The sequence below is a fragment of the Fusarium graminearum genome, chromosome 2, assembly GCF_000240135.3.
Source record: "Fusarium graminearum PH-1 chromosome 2, whole genome shotgun sequence".
In the NCBI taxonomy this organism is placed as follows: Eukaryota; Fungi; Ascomycota; class Sordariomycetes; order Hypocreales; family Nectriaceae; genus Fusarium; species Fusarium graminearum.
In genome coordinates, this window is record NC_026475.1 from 7,849,794 (window position 1) to 7,868,925 (window position 19,132).

Genomic DNA, 19,132 nt, shown 5'->3' on the forward strand with positions numbered 1-19,132 from the left:
AGCGATGGCATAGCTGATATAGAGAGCCAAAGATGACAGGGAAGTGATGGCACCGAAAGCAACATACGAGGTGTTGCCAATATTGAGCAGATTGAGAGCACACACGAGGAAGACAGTGAGTATGACGGATCTGACAGGTACGCGATGGTTGGGGCTGACATAGGCGAAGTATCCAGGCATGCCACCATCACGGGCCCAAGCCCATGTTAGACGAGACACTGAGGCGATGTTGGCCAGGTTGACGCTGAAGGAGATGATGAAAAGACCGGCAATCATGGCAGTAGTCCCCTTGTTGGAGCCAGTGGCGTTGAGGAGGATAGCCTGGATCTGACTGGGCTGAGAAAGCATGTCCTCGACAGAACCCATCGCTGAGATCAAGACGTTCACCATGATAAACCCAAGGACGCCATTCATGAAAATAGACCAGAACATGGCTCTAGGAACTGCTGACTTCGCCTTGCGGGTCTCCTCAGACATGTGGATAGCACTGTCGAAGCCTTGGAAGCATTAGTTGATGTTGGATTGGAGGGTGTTTTACAGAGGTGACTTACCAGTGAAACTCCAGACACAAGTCAGCATACCCAAGTTCCACGAAACATACTCGTTCTTTTCCCATCCAGATGAGATGCTGCGCTCTAGCCAGAAGGAAGAAGGGTTTCGTGGGCCCATGACAACGAGAACAACGACGAATATGACAAACAGGCAAACATGGAGAACGCCGGCGACCAGCTCGATCCAAGGGATAAGTTTGAAGGCGTACACATTCATCAGTCCGTGGACAAGACACATGGCGATTACAAGCACTGATGTGTGCCAACCACCAGCAACATAGTTGGGGTGGTTAATACTGATCATTGACTCAAGGAGGATAATAGTGACGTTGGCGATAGCTGCCAACAGGGAGATGTAACCGAACCATGTCGCCCATCCTTGGATCCAGGTCGCAAATCGCTTGACAGATGGAGGGGCCATGTAATATGTCCAGTGATATTGGGCGCCAGCCACAGGTTGAATGGAAGCCATCTCTCCCAAAGAGGCAGCTTGGGCGATGGCGCCGAAGAAAACAATTATGAAACTGAAGATAAAGGTCTGTGGCCCGCCATTGAAAAGGGCAAAGTACATGTTCCTGAGACAAGAGTTAGCATACGACCGCCATCTTCAGGTGTGATACTACAACTTACGAGCACATGCCTTCCCACAACGCCATGTACGTTAAAGAGAATGCGAACAGCTGTGAGAATGAAAACACCTTGCGTGTTCGTGTGACGCTGTAGATGCCACTTTCCTCGGCTGGTCTAGCTGATGCATCGACGCTCACAGGAATAGCCTGCTGTTTGCCTGAAGGCTCCAGCTCGATGCTATTACTATCATGAGACATATTGAACAACGAAAGTCGAGAAACATGCAACAAAGGTGCCCCAGATTATGCGTGTAATATCGAAATGTAGGAACACGAACCACCGATTCGCATCCAGGACTGGGGTTCGAGGTATCTGAATATGAAAGGGAGAATAAAGAGCCCAAAGAGTCAAGATAGGCAGATCCTCAGGCTTAAAAGAGTGCCAGCCTGCAGTCTGTGGATAGCGTTACCTCCCACTGTGGGCCATGGCAGCATCGGGGAATTCGCCCACCCACAACTAATGCGACGCATGAACGAGGGTCTTTTCTGGTAGTGCAATGAGTGGGATGCAGGATTCTTCAACATTGGGAGCTAATGTCCAGACTGGTCCTAGTCAAGGGGAAACAAGGGGAGGGGGAGAAAAGGGTAGAGAGATGACATGACCGCGAATAGGCCGGGCGATGCGAGATGGGACGGTCCGAAAAAAGGATTCTTTCTTGGAACCGAATCCATGGATGACTGGACTATGGCTATCGCTGATCATTTCCAATTTGTGACATGGTGGACATTTCTGAAGGTCTGTTCGCTGTTGAGGCTGTAGTTTCAGAGCTAATTAACGTGGCCCAACAGCCAAGTGGACTTGAGGACGGTTGACAAGGACCAGCATTGTCGAAGCAACAATCGTGTTGTTGTCTTCAACATTATCTTCAACGAGGTGATTGAGGTGATTGAGCTGCATGAGTGAGAAAACAAGCCACAACCTGAAATATTGTGTAACGTGCAGAACGTGGCAATCGACCTATCATGTTTTCTCCGTGTTATCGAACGAGCAAACCGTCAACAGGGATTGTTAATTGCAATCACCAACACTGCATTGTAGATCCGAACCAGTGACTATCTTGGCCACATTTTGACAGGCCGTTGGGCCTCTATGGACTCTCCACTGGAGTAGACGAAGCCATAAAAGCGGGTGAAGAGGGCTAGAGAATATTGAAACATGGAAATGTCTTGGTCACAATGCATTAGCATATCCTTGCTCTCGCGGACGTAACAAGGCAATGTCAAGCCACTTGTTTGATTACTCCCGGCACAATCTTATCATATATCGTCCGACATCTTGACCGAAGCGGGATAACAAAGAGACAACAACCAAGATCACCAAAATAAACATGCACCTCACTAGATCGTTTCAGTATAATCGTATATGTATGTCTCGAAATTACAATAATTACAATTCCCGGTACCAGGTCCCTTGTGTTTATGCTGTGGCTTGCTCGAGTTCCATCGAATGTGACAGCGAGTCCGCTCAGCTCCTCTTTGCATCCCACGCTCTGTGCCGAATACTACCTTTGCCCCGTCCACTTGGTCCGCCCTGGTCACTGTTCGTTTAAAGGCAACGCTTCGTTCCGTCCATAGAGATTAGTTAAAGCTTCGTCGGCCCTTTCAATCGTGGGAAAATAAAGGCGAATACCACTCCAACGACGGGTCTTTACCCTTTGAGGTGTTCTCTTTCTTTTCTGAAACCAACAGTATGGGCGAAGTCTCTCAGGCGGCTCCGCCGTTCTATCCTCTGACAGAGAGCAACCATGCTGCTCTGGTAGTTGTGACATCAATCATCTTCTTCATTTACGCTATTCTCGGCATTGTTGGCAAGCTGATCATCCGACTTAATATCACTTCCATGAAGGACTTTGATATAGGGCTGCTGGTTTCGGCTCTCATATACTTCATACAAACAGCATGTGTCGTTGCTGCATGCAACCATGGTTTGGGCGAGCATCGTGACAATATCTCAGATGATGACTTCGTCCGTTTCAGCAAGGTAAGCCAGACTTGGGTCATTGAAGTAACCGTAACTCTGCTAACGACCTGATAGTTGATGTATACATCAAGAATACTCGCGATATTTGTTCATGCCACGACGAAGATATCTCTCGGTTTACTTATTCGACAGATCGATAGTCAAGGTGGACTTCATCTTGCCAATATGATACTGGGTGGAGTTGTCATTGTATGGGCTATCTCGGGCGTATTCACAACCGCTTTTGCATGCCCTATGCCTGAGCCATGGTTCGCCGATAACAACGTCCAATGTCCAGCACAAGGCCCAATCTTTGTGTACAACGGCATCATGGTTATCGTGACAGACATTGCGCTGTGTTTTCTACCAGTTGCCATGATGTGGGAGGTTCAAACATCGATCCGGAGAAAGCTCATCGTCATCTCGCTATTTGGCGTTCGATTGTTGGTGCCGATCATGACGATACCCGAGCTGACACACGCGAAATACATGTTTGGGGGATCGGATGACGTGACCTGGCGAGCTGTTTCAACCATGATATGGGGTCAGATCGCATTGGGTCTTTCAGTATTGACAGTCTGCATCCCCTCGCTGAAAGGTGTTATCGACAGTCTTCTCGGTTCAACTGCTGTCGCCGCTCTCAAAACTCCCTACGAACTCAAGTACAGCGACAACGGAACAGGCCTCGAGATGACAGCCCTCTCAGAGTCAAAGTCCAGACGAACGTCGAAACAAGGTAGTGGGCTAGGCAGTGGCTTGAGAAAGACTTCAAAAGCGAGACACAGTCATCAGACAATGTGGCGGCACGATATCACGAGCGAAGTTCGAACTGAGATTGGGAGTGGTAGCGATAGTGTGCGGAATTTGACAGAGGGAGTCATGGTGAACACGGATTTCGAAGTTTCCTACGACGATAAACATGCTTCACGACCTGATTCGATGGGTTCTACGGAAGGAGCATATCGGTTGCAGGGTAGTTAGACGTTCTTTTGTTAGTTGTGATTAATTTTATGTGTATTTTCCATGATATGATCTACAGGGTACACGCAAGGATCGCCTCAATGCTCAAACGCGCCAAGATTGTGCCGTGTATGCGTAGCAGAGCATCAAGCCAGCCAGTCCCTTAAATACACTAACCTGTTCTAGAACCCTGTGGGTGTTGTACTGTCAGTCAGCACCAAGGCCGTGGTCGTGGAGTTTACGTATCCATGATACAGACGATCTCAACCACATTCAGGCGCTGTCACCAAAGAAGGATCACGGTTGTCGCAGAAGAAAGAAAAGGATCCGAAATATGGAAAGGGGATACATAACTGAGTCATGGCTCGGCAAATCACCCGAACAATATTAAAAGAGGAGCCATCGCCATCTTCCAGGGACTTGGAGGTGACATCTCAACTGCCACTTTTGCAATTGTCTCTAGTGAGTTATCTCTGACCCACTAGCTTAGCCTTGCTACCTTGTCACGGAAGATAAAGGCCGGGCTTGGCTTGACGGGCCGCTTTAGTTTGTATACCCTGAATGCTGGGGGGCAATTCTCATATTCTCGCCGGCCCAGCTCACGCTGTTTTACGGTGTGGCTTGCTTCAGCTGTCGTGTGCTAATGCAGTTGAACTAAAAAGGTGACGAGAAAACGGTAAAATATCAGAAGCTGACAGAAGAGATCTCTCTATTCGCGAAATTGGTACGATAATGTTTAATGTTACATCGTGACAGTGCGACAATGTCCTTGCGCCAACAAAGTTTAATTATTATGAGTGCCGAGAACCATTTTCTTTCTCGTATTCGATTGGCTCCTCATTGTCTTGATTCCTCATCGTCTTGCCTTTACTTATGCAGGCCTTGTCTGGGGGGCTGATGCGGTGAATATTCCGCTGAATAGAGCATTAAATCGGCACGTAGCAGTGATTTAAAGCTCCACAGAATCTATCAACAGCCACTGAGAATCTTTAGTTGACATGGGGAGACTTTGTTGATCCCTGCTGTTGCTGTTTGTGACGTGGTCGCTATTCTTATTGTGGAAATGTCGGCGAAACAGATGCTCGCCATGGCACAGCTACAAGACAAAATGATTCCATTCTTACAGCTACAAGGCAAAATGATTCCATACTCACATCTGGGCTTCTTTCTTGTATCGAGTTGTGTACCGACTCTTCACCTGCCGAGGCTCAAACTGTCCTCTGTGCAAAGTTCATGTTGATCTCAGCCACAACAGAGACAAACTCCGATTGCGGAGTAGTCAAGCTGTACATAATACCTTGCTCATCAAATCTTTTCTCCAACAAGGTTCTGATCCAACGCACAGATCACTAACAGATAGTGATTCAGTGCCTGTTCCGGTTACCATTTCGCCCTGCCGAGTCGTCAATGGGCGGTCTCACATCAATTTTATTCCCGCCGATTATTTTCTGTTTATCGCAATTAGACTCGAAAGGTTTCCATTATGAGCGACATCACTGATGAGCCTGATCGCAATGAAGCAGCACCTTTGTTAGCTGACTCTGAGGGCGGAAATACCGGAGAATGGCCTACGAATAACTGGTGGACTGAGCTGTCGCTCATCGCGCGCTACACCGTCCCTCTAGTGGCCACTTATTTACTACAGTACTCTTTCAGTGTCATCACCACTACGGCAGCTGGTCACCTCAGTCCCGATGATCTCGCGGCCGCCGCCATTGGTGTCACCACCATGACCATCGGCGGCCTTGCTCTCTATGAAGGAATGGCCACAGCTCTCGACACTCTTTGCGCACAAGCCTATGGAAGTGGAAACAAGACTGGTGTTGGACTGCACGTCCAACGCATGCTGCTTTTGATGACAATTGTCACTGTACCGGTCGCCATCTTTTGGATAAGCTCCCCGGCCTTTCTGACTCTTATACTCCGACAAGACGACCTTGCTGCCAAAGCCGGTTCATTTCTGCGCGTCAGTATTATTGGCATCCCTGGATACGCGTCATTCGAGGCACTGAAGCGTTTCCTGCAAGCACAAGGCGACTTCAACACAGCTATGCTTGTCTTGGTAGTTTGTGCCCCTGTAAATGCCCTGCTCAGTTGGCTATTCGCGTTCCGTCTCAACATGGGCCTTGAAGGAGCTGCTCTAGGAGCCGCCGTCGCGAACACTCTCCGACCAATCCTTCTTCTACTGTGTATCTTCTTCAAAAAGTCCACGCACCAGTGTTGGCCTGGTTTTACAACTCGCGCTTTCCAGGATTGGGGCCCGATGATACGGCTGTCAGTAGCAGGATCGGCTGTCACATTGGCTGAGTGGGCCGCCTTTGAGATCATAACTGTTAGCACTTCGTACATGGGCACGATACACCTTGCTGCCCAGACGATCTTGACCACAACATCGATTGTGATGTGGCACATCCCTTTCTCACTTGGTGTTGCAGTCAGTACGAGGATCGGGCATCTGATCGGCGGGGGACACGTCCTACTTGCGCGTCGTATCACCATACTCTATGGTATCTTGTTCGTTGGACTTGGAACTCTGAATGGTACGATTTTGTTGTCGTTGAGGAACTACATTGGTCCATTCTACACAGACGATGACGCTGTGCGTCGCGTTGTGGCAGATACAATGTTCGCAGTCGCGGCGTTCCAGGTTGTCGACTCAATCATTTGTGGATGTAATGGGGTTCTCAGAGGGTTAGCAAAGCAATCAGTCGCCGCGTGGGTTGTTTTCATTGTCAACTACCTGGCTGCCGTCCCAATTGCCGTGTGGCTGGAACTGGGACCGTTGCAATTCGGATTGAAAGGTGTATGGTCTGGAATCATAGGAGGTTGTGCCACCATCGCCACCATCGAGATTGTGTATATGATTAGAGTGGACTGGAGAAAGTCCGCCGAGATCGTCAAATCTAGGGAAGACTAGAAAGGTCCCTAGATAGATTGTAGAGGCTCTATATTGATCAATCCCATTGCCAATTCATGTGTGATCATACCACTACACACTCCAACATTCGCAACCTTTTCCAAATTTGTGCACTGAAAACTTCCAGGAATTGTATTAGGAAGATTATCTCTGGGCAGGCAACACGTGAGGGCTATTTCCAGCTTCGAACAATGCCTTCCAATACGCTACCATGCCCATCAAGACGCAAATTAATTTCCACAGTTACCTTATTGCATTAGAAACAGCCTGCTACGTTCAAAAACTGACTGAGAATGTTGCCACGCCGGTCCAATTCAACGTAAAGTCTCATAGTTATGTCCCTCTCATGCTGCAGTCCCTGTTAGGTTGTTGGTCGAAGTTATGTATAAGCTTTCTCCCTGATTCATCCAAGACATGGCAATATCACGGGCAAGGACCCAACTACTCGGATCGCCCTACTGAGGTGAAGGATTGGCAATTGACTCGCCGAGAAATCCAGAAACATGCTATTTGGCAATCAACATGCTGAGACAATTCCATCCTTCCTTACGCTGCGACAGTTCCTTGCATACATTGTGGCTGGCTGACCAGGAGCTTCGTCTCCAAGGCAAGGGAGTGCGTACTGATGCTAAGCAATATTTCCAAGCGGCTTTTTGACCATTTTGGGTGTTATGTCTCACCTTATGGTGAAATCTTCCACTGGAAGAACGATCCAGATCCTTTTCGTAAATGAATAATAATTTGGCTACTAGCCATGTCTCAACGGCCAACAAGATCTTGTACAGCACAACCAACGCTCAGATAATCTGTAGAGTTATCAACTTGTCAGCTTCCCGGTGGACTGCTGGGAAATTCGTATCGCACTTGCCATCTTTATTCTCGCATCATGAAGCGTCAAATTGCAGCGTTTGCGCTGCTCAGCAGTATCGCCAACACAGTTACTGCTTCTGCTAAGCTCGGCGATGTTACATATGGGAACCAAGAACCTGGAACATATTGCATCACCTACTTGTTCACATACCTCGCCCCTATCTCTATGGGCACAGAGCTTCCAGAGCCTTCCCAGAACTCTACCGAGCCTGAACAAACAACTTCGTCAGACGCTGATGAGCCAGGTCGTTTCTCAACGGACATCGAACCAAGTTTAGTCACTACACTCAGCCCCCAAGAGCCATCTTCAGTGCCAGCCTCACAATCAACATCTGTGGACTTTGATCCAACTGGCCAACGCATCATCTTCGCTGTCACCCCAGCTGAGGGTACAAGGAAGCGAGATATTGGAGGTTTTGTTGGCGATGACATCTGCACCTTTGCCACTGTCTTCACCCTCGGGAACGGTCGTCTCTTCGAAGGGGGCGTACCGATCTCGTATCTTGGTGATGCTTTTCAACTATTACAATCATCTTCATTGCCCTCTGGAGACGACATTACTACTACCTTTAGTAACAATGGTGGCTCGCTTAGTTTCATAAACCCCGGACTTCCTGGTAGCCAGGCATCCTTTTGTCAGACATCCTCCGACGGTGCGGTTTATATGACATTCACCTCCAGGCCCCAGGGTTGCGTTCCTGTTCGTTTGACCATTTATGGAGGTGAGTCTATACCCAGAGTAAACTAGGGAGGCATCACTAACCAATAACACAATTCAGTTGAGCGATGCATCAATGGTCGAATTGATGGCTTGGATACCTCGACTGCCGCTGCCACTCAGGAGGAGAGTACTCAGGCTGCAGTGTTACCCTCCACCGAAGACCCCCTTCCTACATCACTTCTTCCACCAGATATGACCGACGAGGAGACCGTTTTCCCTACCTTGACAATCGACCCTACACGACCTTTGTCTTTTAGTAACTTCACGTCTCAACAATCTACGGTCAAGGTCCCATCTTTCACAAGTGGCATAGTCCTACCTTCTCTCTCCCCTTCGAGATCTGACGAACCGACCGTTGTCGAAACGGAAACATTGGCTCCAACCTTTGCTACTACCTCGGAAGAAGTGAAAAGCTCTTTCGAAGCGGATACGACAGAGCTTAGTAGTACTGCGGCTCTGCCTGTCCTTGAAAGCACTTCTTCTGAAGGCGAGTTCCCCACTTCGAGCTCACCTGCATCCACTACCGATGAAGTTTCTTTCTCTTCCTCCACTCTGCCTCTACCGACTGAATCATCGTCCTTGACAGAAACGTCTGATGTTTCAAATATCATCACAACTTCGTTTGAGTCAACTACAGAGGTACCAACTACCACCATTTCCATGGAAACAACAACGACTGAAGACATTATCATCATCACAAACGCTATTGCCAATGGCAGGTTTGCTATGCCAAATCTCAACTCCGTTGGTGATATCATGGGCTTTCAAAGGGAGGGCCTTGCCGAATATCGTGATGGTAACTGCTACAAGGGAGATGAAGGCACTGATGACGGATGCGTTGTCCTGAAGACAGCCGACGGCAGGAAGAGAAATGCAGATTCCTTTTCCGGTATATCTCAGATGCTCACATCTTTGAGTCCCAGCAGGACCGTCCTCTATACTCTACAGTTCTACTACGTCGTGATTGAAGTTGGACCTAGCCAGGCATGTACAATTGATGCATACCTCGGAACTCTTCAAGCCTTTTCACAGACGCTTTCCATTGGTGACGGTGAGGCCACATCGTGGAAAAGAGCACTCACTGCCGTCAGAGCTGATGCAGAAAGCGCGAGCTTGAGCATTTCTATATCTTGTTCTGGACGCGGAGTGACAATGGTTTATGTTGACTCAGTCTTCTTCTCTAACAAAGTCACACCAGATAATATTGACACCCATCGGCTTGAGTTTAGAGATGCCGAGGTTCCTCCTCAGCAAAGTACAGTCGAAAACACTCCAACTACTGTCTCTCAAACTACAACTGCATCCGCAACTCCTACGGAAATTTGCAAGTATACCCATGGCGAAGAATGTCAGTTCGATAGTCAGAAAAACGTGCCTGATGCGCTATGTGCGTTCGAAGGCTTCTTTACCGGGGACACATGGAAAGAGTCACGAACAGATTACCCACACCAGGATAACAGAGAGCAGTGCATAGCTATCTGCAAGTCGTTGCCCGACTGCCAGGCCAGTGGCCATTTTCAAAATGAGAACCGCTGTCTGTTCACCACCACCGTTATAACCGAAAACGATTTCATAATCTATGACGAGGGCGAATTCTGGAAACAAGCGTCTTGGGCAGATCAACGCTGTTGGACTTGCCCAGATTGCATTGACGAGTCTGTTCCCAACATGCCTGCTGAGAAGTGTTCTTATACTCAAGGCGACGTCTGCACCCGCCATGCAACCCCAGCGAGCATTGTCTGTAACACAGCGGGTTGGATGTCAGGAGGATACATTTCTGGCGAATATTTCGTCGATCAATATCCTCACCAAGAATCACCGGAAGCTTGTGCAGCTATTTGCCGTGCCCTGTTTTCTTGCAAGGGTTCTTCGTTTTACGGCGGCATATGCCTGTTCTCTACTACCGTGCTTTCTACAACAGACGGTCCATTTCCACTTGTGCTTGACAGGGACCCGTCATGGAATTCCGTATGGGATGATTCCGGATGTTTTGTTTGCCCCGGCTGCACTGACTAAGAATGATTGTTTATTCTGTTAACTTTCGGTTTCATTACCATGTCTTCAAACCAATTATCTGCTATGTTTCTTCCCTTCTGAAGAACGTAACCGTTTCCCTGTTTCCAATCCTTTGCTGTCTTTCCTTTAAATATCTCAATTTAATTATTACTCTCCAGTACAAATAAACTTTGCTTTATGACTTTGACGTGTATTCATTGTCTGTATTTGTCCAAATTAAATCCTCACTCGTCGAGAACGAATCATACTGTTTAAAGATAGCATGAGGGCATGTAGTGGCTATAAATTGGAATATGAGCTTCAACCCAATTCCTGTAGGGAGTTTACTTTGTACTGACGTTCGACAAGCTGATAGTTCCAGCCACGCTCACACAGCGTACACTACAATAAAATACCAGTATCTAGTAGTGACGGAGTCAAGTTCTCATGACTCTTTAAACAACCACATTAAAACGTGTTAATAATCTCAGGCTAATCCTTCATATAGTGCATTTTTGTTCACCAAGTCGTTGCAATTATGGGCTCAATTGACGTGATCTCGTCTGGCGTGTGATTGGTCAATTGAGAGCTATATCCAGGGAGGATGAGTCTTCCCCTCATTTGTGGTGATTCAACATCTCTCTATTACATTTCACCCTGAAAGTACCAGAAACCGCTACCATGACATCTATACTAGACCATATCGTTATTTTGGTCTCGTACCAGACGCTTCAAAGCCTTCCCAAGCTCCTCGAGCGCGATCTCAACGTGATCGGTATGTCTATGCTTCTTGGCCTGAATGAATTGAACTTACACGGATTCAGATGGAGGTACCCATGCAGATGGCCGCACAGTCAACAAACTCATCATATTCTCTGACGGTGTTTATATAGAGCTCATAGCGTTTCAAGAAGCCCTTGATCCTGAAGAGCGAAAGAAGCATAGATGGGGAGAGTTGGAAGAGAACACTATCGTCGACTGGGCCTATACTCTTCCTGATGAGAAAGACTTCGGTACCATACAAGATCGAGTGAAACAATCCACTTCCGAAGTGGCTTATCACGACCCAGTCCCTGGGGGCCGTCTCAGGCCTGATGGGGTCCAATTGAAGTGGTCCGTAGCATCTGCCTACAGTGTTTCAGGCCAGGCTTTACAACCAGGAAAAGTACCTTTCTGGTGTCTCGATCGCACCCAAAGACACCTGCGCGTTCCGTACCAAAAAGAAGACGGCTCACAACCTTCTTACGCCAAGCATCCGTCAGGAGTCATTGGTGTCTCTTCAGTCTCTGTCTTTGTGCCTCAAACCGAGCGCGATACTATCGCTCAAGTCTACAACGGTATACATGGTTCAGCGGCGCAAGAAGAGACTTGGCATTTTACTGTCCATTCGGGATCAACCCAGGGTAAACATCTTCTGAAGCTGGACAACAGTCAAAATGGACAACGGCGCATTCATCTTACCCTTATTGGTCAACAAAGCAGTCCCTGTAGCATCGAAATCGTGCCTGGTGTGGTCGTGGGAATTGATTCTGACGTATAGTGACATTCGCGATATATATGGTTATATGGTCTATTATTATCCTTGAGAGCCGTTACCCGTCTTGGCCTAGTGCAAAGGTTTTAAGATAAAGATAAAGTGTCGGTCCTTGCTCGCTTGTCAGAGTGGATGTGGGGTTCTACAGTGTTTCAAGGTCCAGAACATATGTATTTTATTTCCTTTCAAACAGCTTAATGAAACATAGGCTCAGTGAATGCAGGGGCACGGGGCAGTCGTTTATCAATTTGTGTCTCTGGAGCAATGGTGAGTTGTGAAAGGATGCATGTGAATATCTGCCAAGGCCATGCTCTTGGCTTCGATGTAACGTTCCTCGTATGGGAAATTACATTCCAAACGGGGTTGGTCATGTCTTGAGGTGAGCCTGTGCCGCACGATTTTAGAAGACTAGACAGGGTCGGTTAAAGACGCTGAGATGTTTTCATCGCGTAACCCAGCCCTGCTTACAGGGGCCAACCAACAAACCGCCGAAGTTCTTTTTCGTGTCTCCCAATTCTCAAGATCATGGTAACATCTTTGAACAATTAGCAGCTGCTAAAACTTGAAGATAAAACGTATATCTCTCCTGATGCCAAGTCCAAACGTAGAGGGTGCCTGACTGTACCAAGATGGCCAGCCATCTGTGTCTGTGTACGGTCTGACCAGTCATCATCCCTGCAACATGGCTCGAAATGGAAGAGTAAGCCCAATGAGCATCCACTAAGGGTCCAATAAAGCCCCATTATCGTCTTGAACCAACAACTCCAAACAGGCCCATCGGTTATTTCCTCAGGTGTGTCGATTTGCTTGTGCTTGTGCCGCTTAGCGATTATGTCAGAAGAACAAGATAATTGGCATAGCCCCTGGTACTATTATAAGCATGTCAGATGCCGTGGAAAAAGAACCTCTGTTCACTTTGCCTCCCTTTCTCGACAAATCTCCAGCAATCCTCAAAACTCAGATGCTGAACCGAGTGACAACACAAGACTCCTCATTCAGTAATCTATCTTTACTGTAACATATTTCTGCATACTCTTCTCACAACATGGACGCCCATTCTTTTGACCGACTCGGCTCACGAAGGAGTATCATGATCGTCATGTCTCTTCTCGTCATGCTCGGTGTATCGATACATGTCTATGCCCTCCTATTCTTGCCATCCTACAAGTTACCTAGCATCGCTTCGACACAGGAATACTTCACATCGATCGAAATGAGAAGCGAAAGATAACACAACAATACCAATACAGCCATTGTGGCAGTCCAGAATGCAACTACGCTCAAGGAAGGGAGGCTCTGGCAGCTGTTGAAGGGGATCCCAAATATCACCAGCAAAGGGGGACAGCTACCCAGGTTCAAAGCACCAAGACACTGCCGTTCCACACCAAGTCCTTGAACTATCAAAATTCGATTTCTCGAAGCCCTACCGCCCTCCCAGAACTCTATCCACAACATCTATCGTCAAATCGTCTACAGAAGTGATTCGCCTGAGCTAACCACTGCTGGGATTCGAATCACAATTATCAGTCACGCGTGGAATTGTCGCCATACTACAAACTCCATATAATCCCTATGCGTCCGAGAAGTCACCGGACTGAACACTCTTTTCCCCTCTGACGGTTCAATGGATTACTGAACGAAAAAAGGGAAAAGCAATGAAAAACAATTTTGCAAAATGCTAGGGATGGCCTCCTTATCAGAGCGATGCCATTCAGAAATCTAGTGTATCACACGAGTCTACGATGCATCTTATCTTGACATCGAGTATGTTCATTAATTATTAGGAAGAGCCTAGGTGCCGCTTTCTGACCTCGAGCCCACGCTTCTGATACTTGATATGTCCCAAAATCCATGAAAGGCACCCAGCTCTGGGTCATATAAACCAGAGCGACCTGACCTTCGAAACTCGTGTTTCTTTAATTGAGAATGAGTCCCTACTATGGGATGTGGTCCGACGTTTGAGAGACTTATGGGCGCTCTAACTGATTCTTCTGTCGTAGAGAGTCCAGGGAGTAAGTGGCGGAAAATGGGTCGAAGCATGGGAAGACAAGCTGTATTTACTGTCAGCTTTTGACATTAATATGGAAATGAGTTCTCTCGTACCTGAAAAGACGGCCATATTTGTTTCTACTGTAGACCACATCATATTTGCCGCCATGTCTTTGGGAATATCGTCGGTTCGAGGATTATATAGTTTTGAATGCACCAGCACAAATATTGACGCAACGCATACTCTTTCTGGGAGTTAGTACCATCCCCAATATGTGAGGTAACCAGACGTACATAGTTCCTGAGGTGAAAAGACCGACTACGGCAAGTTTTTGCGACAAGGGTAAAGTCATCTTCATGACTTCGATGACAGGCAAGATCAAGATTATACAATCCATCGTGGTGTGTACGAGAATCGTGGCAAAGAAGAAATTTGCCTCGTTAAAGGGACATTTCGCGCCTTGTATATCCTTATTCCAATACGCTTGAACTGGAACACAGTGGAATATGACCATAAATGTGCGAATTGTGATCCAAATGCTTACAGCAACGAGAAGACCAATGATCGCATATCGAATCGATGTATGCTGAAAAACGCGCCAGTAGAAACACAAGATAGAAAGCTTGCAAACGGCAATCGATGAAGCGTAGAGAAGTTCGCAGATCCATAGTAGAAGTCGTGATCGGTTCTGGATGTGTCTGGCTTCATCCGGGTCTGATATGGTGCTGAGCGATAGTCCAAGCTTGAAGCTATGGGTCCCTAAGATGTGCGACGTAAGCGAACGTGGTCAAGCAGGTGGGTATCTTGAGAATGCCGTGCATACAGTAAACGATGACGGAACAATAACTCGTTATGAAGAACTACAGATAAATCATGAGCACGTGCGCAGGTTGGGATGGAAGATGGAATATGCATACCAAGGCAACAATAGCAAAATAATCATCGAACCATAGCTTCGTCTTCATCATGCCTCGGGCTTTAATTCTCATTGAAAGGGCCAGGAAAGCTATGATCCAGGTAATGCTGATCGCTGCATAGATATCGGGCTGAAGCCCGGCCATGGCGTTGAGGTTCAAGCTACAAGTTTGAAGAAGAGTTTGTAACAAGCATTTTGATCCGAAACAGCGACTGTCTTTGCAGCCTGCTACAATCCAATCGGTTGACTCGATCCTCGAGACGAACAGTGAAAAAACAAAATAGGAATTGGTGCTCTGTTGATGCTGCAAGACAACAGGCGGGGGCAAAAGAGACATGAACTAGTGGAGGGGAACAGCTAGCTAATGAATGGTCAGCGCAGTTTTTTCTCGCGGGCCAAGACTGATCCTCTGACCAAGATTTCAGTCCAAGGTGGCATCCGTCGTGGATAGAAAATCCGGGGTTAGTATCTCGGGGTCCGCAAAAAGACGGGTTTGCAATCGAGGATGGTTTAGCTCACATCGGACTGATACCGGTGACATTTTGCAGCAGCAAGAATATCAAGAGTTATTCGATGAATAGAGACGTCTAGACCGTTGAGAATTTTTACTACAATTAGACTGACGACGTTGGGAAAACTAGAGGGTATCTGAGTTCACATCAATTGCACCATGGCTTGTCAAATATTTCTTCAATTGGGTGCCAGGCTCGGTTGAGATAAGAGCCCCCCTCTCTCAAAAACATCGGAGCTCGAGCCGTGATAGTCCGGCTTTCTCATAAATCGCTATCACAGTCGTGGGTCTCGGAGCTAAGATTCTTGCCCGCATGATAGCCTCAAGCTAAATTAGAGACTATTCCCATCGAGGATAAGGTCATGGGATTTGACTTGGTCCTGCTGCTAATTTTGCATCTGCACATCATCACCAAACGCTCAGATTGATAACCGCTGCTAATTACCGGATCTTCCGTTGTGGCACTTTGAACAATCTGTGCGTAGATTCTCTCTCCCTATTTATCATGAGTCTTCAGCTGAGGATTGCGCGTCATGACGTTGGTGTCTTCTCAAGTCTCGATCATGAGTCACCTTTCCCCTTTGTTGAATAGCCTTTCGTGATGTTCAATGACGCGTTGGACTGGCATGTGGATTCACAACAAACCCATGATTAGAGACGATATGATTCGTCATTTAGCGAGTATGTACCTTGTCGAACGACATACCCTAGACTGCAATGTCACGGAAATGTGCTTTCCATTGAGTATGGTAATCAGCTTATGTGCAGTAAAAATAAGGTTAGAGATACATAAACATTTTCGAGTGTATTATCTTTGAACTTGGGAATGTTAGTCAACCTAAGAATGAGTGTCTGGAACACGACAAGAGGTTCATCTCCCAGGTAGCCCAACAATCATGGTGATTCAATCGACAGCTCCGACACTAAACGAAAACATTTGGTATGTTACCCATGACTTAAGAAATAAAAGGCCTAATCACTTGCTGGCATCTTAAACAGAGGATTTTAAAAGATTAAAATTCTCGCACTCAATACACATAGACTGAGTACCTACTATGTGTTCTTGCCAAACTGTCTGCCACAAGTAAAAACCGCCGGCTATAGTGTACGCTGATCGAATCTGGCCCCGCAACGCGTGTACAAATACTGACACGATCGGTTACTGTAGCTTCTGTAGCACAAATTGCTGACAGCCTCCTTTTCTCGCCTCTTTCATGCATCGGCTAGAAACTCTGATCCTGATCATTTACAGAAATGAACCCGAATATCACATGCTTACTCACATAATTAGTCACATTTACAATGGATTGGCAAGAACGACAGGCCTCAGAGCCGCATAAACTCGTCAATAAGGACCAATCGCATGCTTCGAGGTGTTGCATGTCCTGCATGAACGGACCTTGAAACCCCTTCGGGAATAACATCCAAGGAATCACACTGGGCGACGGTTAAACATGTCGGATTCTACAACAGATTTTCGCTGCGTCCCATTGAGGAAGTCGCGTGATTGTAGTGTTTCAGAGATGGAAAGATGTTAAAAACCATGGCTGGCCCCCAAGCTTATAGCCCCTCCGATGAACAATGTGAAGTTATGGAACCGCCCACCATGACTTTCTCAAGCATTTCGTTAGACTCTGCAGAGTCGCTAGCAATTTTATTCTTTCTGGGAGTGGCTTCCCATGTTTTGGCTTTTCGCAAGGGCGAATGGGACATGTGGACGATGCCATTCATATGCACTTGGATAACATATCAAGCGGTCACACCATGCGCACTGAACCAGCTAAGGCATATGGCGTACTTCGATGCGATGATTCTCGCCAACAAATGGCTCTTCTCATTTCTGTTCGGCATGACAAGCAGCATCTTGATCTACCGAGGTTTCTTCCACCGTCTTAACAAGTTTCCCGGCCCTTTTGTAGCACGGCTCTCAAACGTGTATGCCTCTTGGTTAGCAATCAAGGAAGAGCACATGTATCTTGAGGTTCAGAAACTGCATCAGAAATACGGAGACATTGTCAGAATTGGTATGTCAGCACTGCAAGGCACTAAAACACATCTGACTGAACGCTGCTAGGTCCCCAGGAACTCTCCATCGCAACGCCAAGCGCATTCCGTATCCTTCACGCCAACAATTCGCCCATTGTCAAGGGTCCATTCTATAATGTTGCCCGACCCTGTGTAAACCTTCTTGCCGACAGGAACAAGAAAAGTCATGCTCAGCGAAGAAAGACTTGGGATAAGGCCTTCACTGCAAAAGGTACAATACCATCAGAGATTCGCTGGCCTTTTACTAATCCTGGGCAGCTCTGAGAGATTACGAGCCAAGAGTAGTCAGATACACGAAACAACTAACCGAACAGATCGAAAAGACAAAGGGAAATCCTATCAACATTGGCGCTTGGATCAACTTTTACACCTTTGATATAGTAGGCGACCTTGCTTTCGGCACAAGCTTCAACTATCTGGTCAATGGCGTGAAGGATAAATTCTTGAGAGACTCACATGACAGTCAGGTTCTTATGGGTTACTTTCGCCAATGTACCTGGCTCTTCGAGGTATTCAAGGAAACGCCCTTACTGAACAATTCATGGCTGTCATTTCAATCGTGGTTAAAACAAAAGGTGGAGGCTCGACGACAGGTAAGTGATATCTTTTGAAGTGAAAGGACTGATCTGACCCCTTCCAGAATAAACCCTCGGAACCCGATGTCCTCTCCTGGATTCTGGAAGAATACGATTCAATCGAAAATCCAACAAAGGATGATTACCTGAGGCTTTGTGGTGATGCTCATCTCATTGCTGTTGCAGGAAGGTAAGGCTATAACCCTTTCCCTTCAAAGTTTCGTGTAAATACTCACTGTAGGCAGCGACACCACATCAGCGGCCACGTCTATTCTGTTACACCAACTTACTCTTCACCCCCACGTCTTGAAGAAGCTGCAAGCAGAGATCGACGAATACCAGGCCAATTACGAAAAGCCGGACCATTTTTCTATGACCAAGCTCCAGTACCTCCAGGCATGCATCGATGAATCTCTTCGCCTCCACCCAGTCATTATGTCTGGCCTCCAAAGAATGACGCCACCCGAAGGAATGCAGATCGACGATGTCTTTATTCCGGGGGACACTATTTTTCACGCGCCTTCCTACACTATCTATCGAGGTATGTGCATGTGTTGTCTTTGTTTGATCTCTCACTAAAATATCTGTAGATGAACGTTGCTTTGTACGCCCCCTCGAGTTCATCCCCGAGAGATGGACCACCCAGCCTGAACTGATCATCGACTCATCTGTTTATGCTCCATTCTCTACTGGTAAGCCCACCAGACAAATTACTATTAAAAGTTCCATCTAACTATGATAGGCCGTGGCGCATGTGCTGGAAAGCAGTTGGGTCTCATGGAAATGCGGTACGTCCTCACGGAAATTCTATCAAAGTACAACATGTCGTTCGCACCCGGGACAAACCCAGAAGCCTTTATCGATGGCTTGAGAGACTGTTTTACACTGGAGCTCCCGGAGCTAAACATGATCTTCACCCCGCGAGGCGAGAAGTCTCATCAGACGGTTCCATACTAA

The 19,132-nt window shown here is 47.1% G+C and overlaps 7 protein-coding genes across 7 annotated transcripts; 5 read left to right on the forward strand and 2 right to left on the reverse strand.

The window, feature by feature from the left end:
• Window positions 1-534: 534 nt before the first annotated feature.
• Window positions 535-1,207, reverse strand: FGSG_12511 (uncharacterized protein; the record flags this gene model as incomplete). The annotated part of the gene is made up of 2 exons (XM_011324380.1): window positions 535-1,126; window positions 1,182-1,207. The coding sequence occupies 2 exons, from the start codon at window positions 1,205-1,207 to the stop codon at window positions 535-537; spliced, it is 618 nt and encodes a 205-aa protein (XP_011322682.1).
• A 1,895-nt stretch (window positions 1,208-3,102) lies between these two features.
• On the forward strand, window positions 3,103-4,121 carry FGSG_03091 (uncharacterized protein; the record flags this gene model as incomplete). The annotated part of the gene is made up of 2 exons (XM_011324381.1): window positions 3,103-3,161; window positions 3,233-4,121. The coding sequence occupies 2 exons, from the start codon at window positions 3,103-3,105 to the stop codon at window positions 4,119-4,121; spliced, it is 948 nt and encodes a 315-aa protein (XP_011322683.1).
• A 1,462-nt stretch (window positions 4,122-5,583) lies between these two features.
• FGSG_03090 (uncharacterized protein) lies at window positions 5,584-7,017 on the forward strand (the record flags this gene model as incomplete). Its single annotated transcript, XM_011324382.1, has 1 exon — window positions 5,584-7,017. One exon carries the CDS (start codon window positions 5,584-5,586, stop codon window positions 7,015-7,017), a length of 1,434 nt encoding a protein of 477 aa, XP_011322684.1.
• A 2,251-nt stretch (window positions 7,018-9,268) lies between these two features.
• Window positions 9,269-9,758, forward strand: FGSG_03089 (uncharacterized protein; the record flags this gene model as incomplete). Its single annotated transcript, XM_011324383.1, has 2 exons — window positions 9,269-9,659; window positions 9,727-9,758. 2 exons carry the CDS (start codon window positions 9,269-9,271, stop codon window positions 9,756-9,758), a joined length of 423 nt encoding a protein of 140 aa, XP_011322685.1.
• Window positions 9,759-11,284: 1,526 nt separating this feature from the next.
• FGSG_03088 (uncharacterized protein) lies at window positions 11,285-12,143 on the forward strand (the record flags this gene model as incomplete). Its single annotated transcript, XM_011324384.1, has 2 exons — window positions 11,285-11,378; window positions 11,428-12,143. 2 exons carry the CDS (start codon window positions 11,285-11,287, stop codon window positions 12,141-12,143), a joined length of 810 nt encoding a protein of 269 aa, XP_011322686.1.
• A 1,785-nt stretch (window positions 12,144-13,928) lies between these two features.
• On the reverse strand, window positions 13,929-14,295 carry FGSG_03087 (uncharacterized protein; the record flags this gene model as incomplete). The annotated part of the gene is made up of 2 exons (XM_011324385.1): window positions 13,929-14,188; window positions 14,241-14,295. 2 exons carry the CDS (start codon window positions 14,293-14,295, stop codon window positions 13,929-13,931), a joined length of 315 nt encoding a protein of 104 aa, XP_011322687.1.
• A 2,802-nt stretch (window positions 14,296-17,097) lies between these two features.
• Window positions 17,098-19,132, forward strand: FGSG_03086 (uncharacterized protein; the record flags this gene model as incomplete). Its single annotated transcript, XM_011324386.1, has 7 exons — window positions 17,098-17,578; window positions 17,629-17,811; window positions 17,859-18,193; window positions 18,241-18,365; window positions 18,421-18,716; window positions 18,766-18,867; window positions 18,918-19,132. 7 exons carry the CDS (start codon window positions 17,098-17,100, stop codon window positions 19,130-19,132), a joined length of 1,737 nt encoding a protein of 578 aa, XP_011322688.1.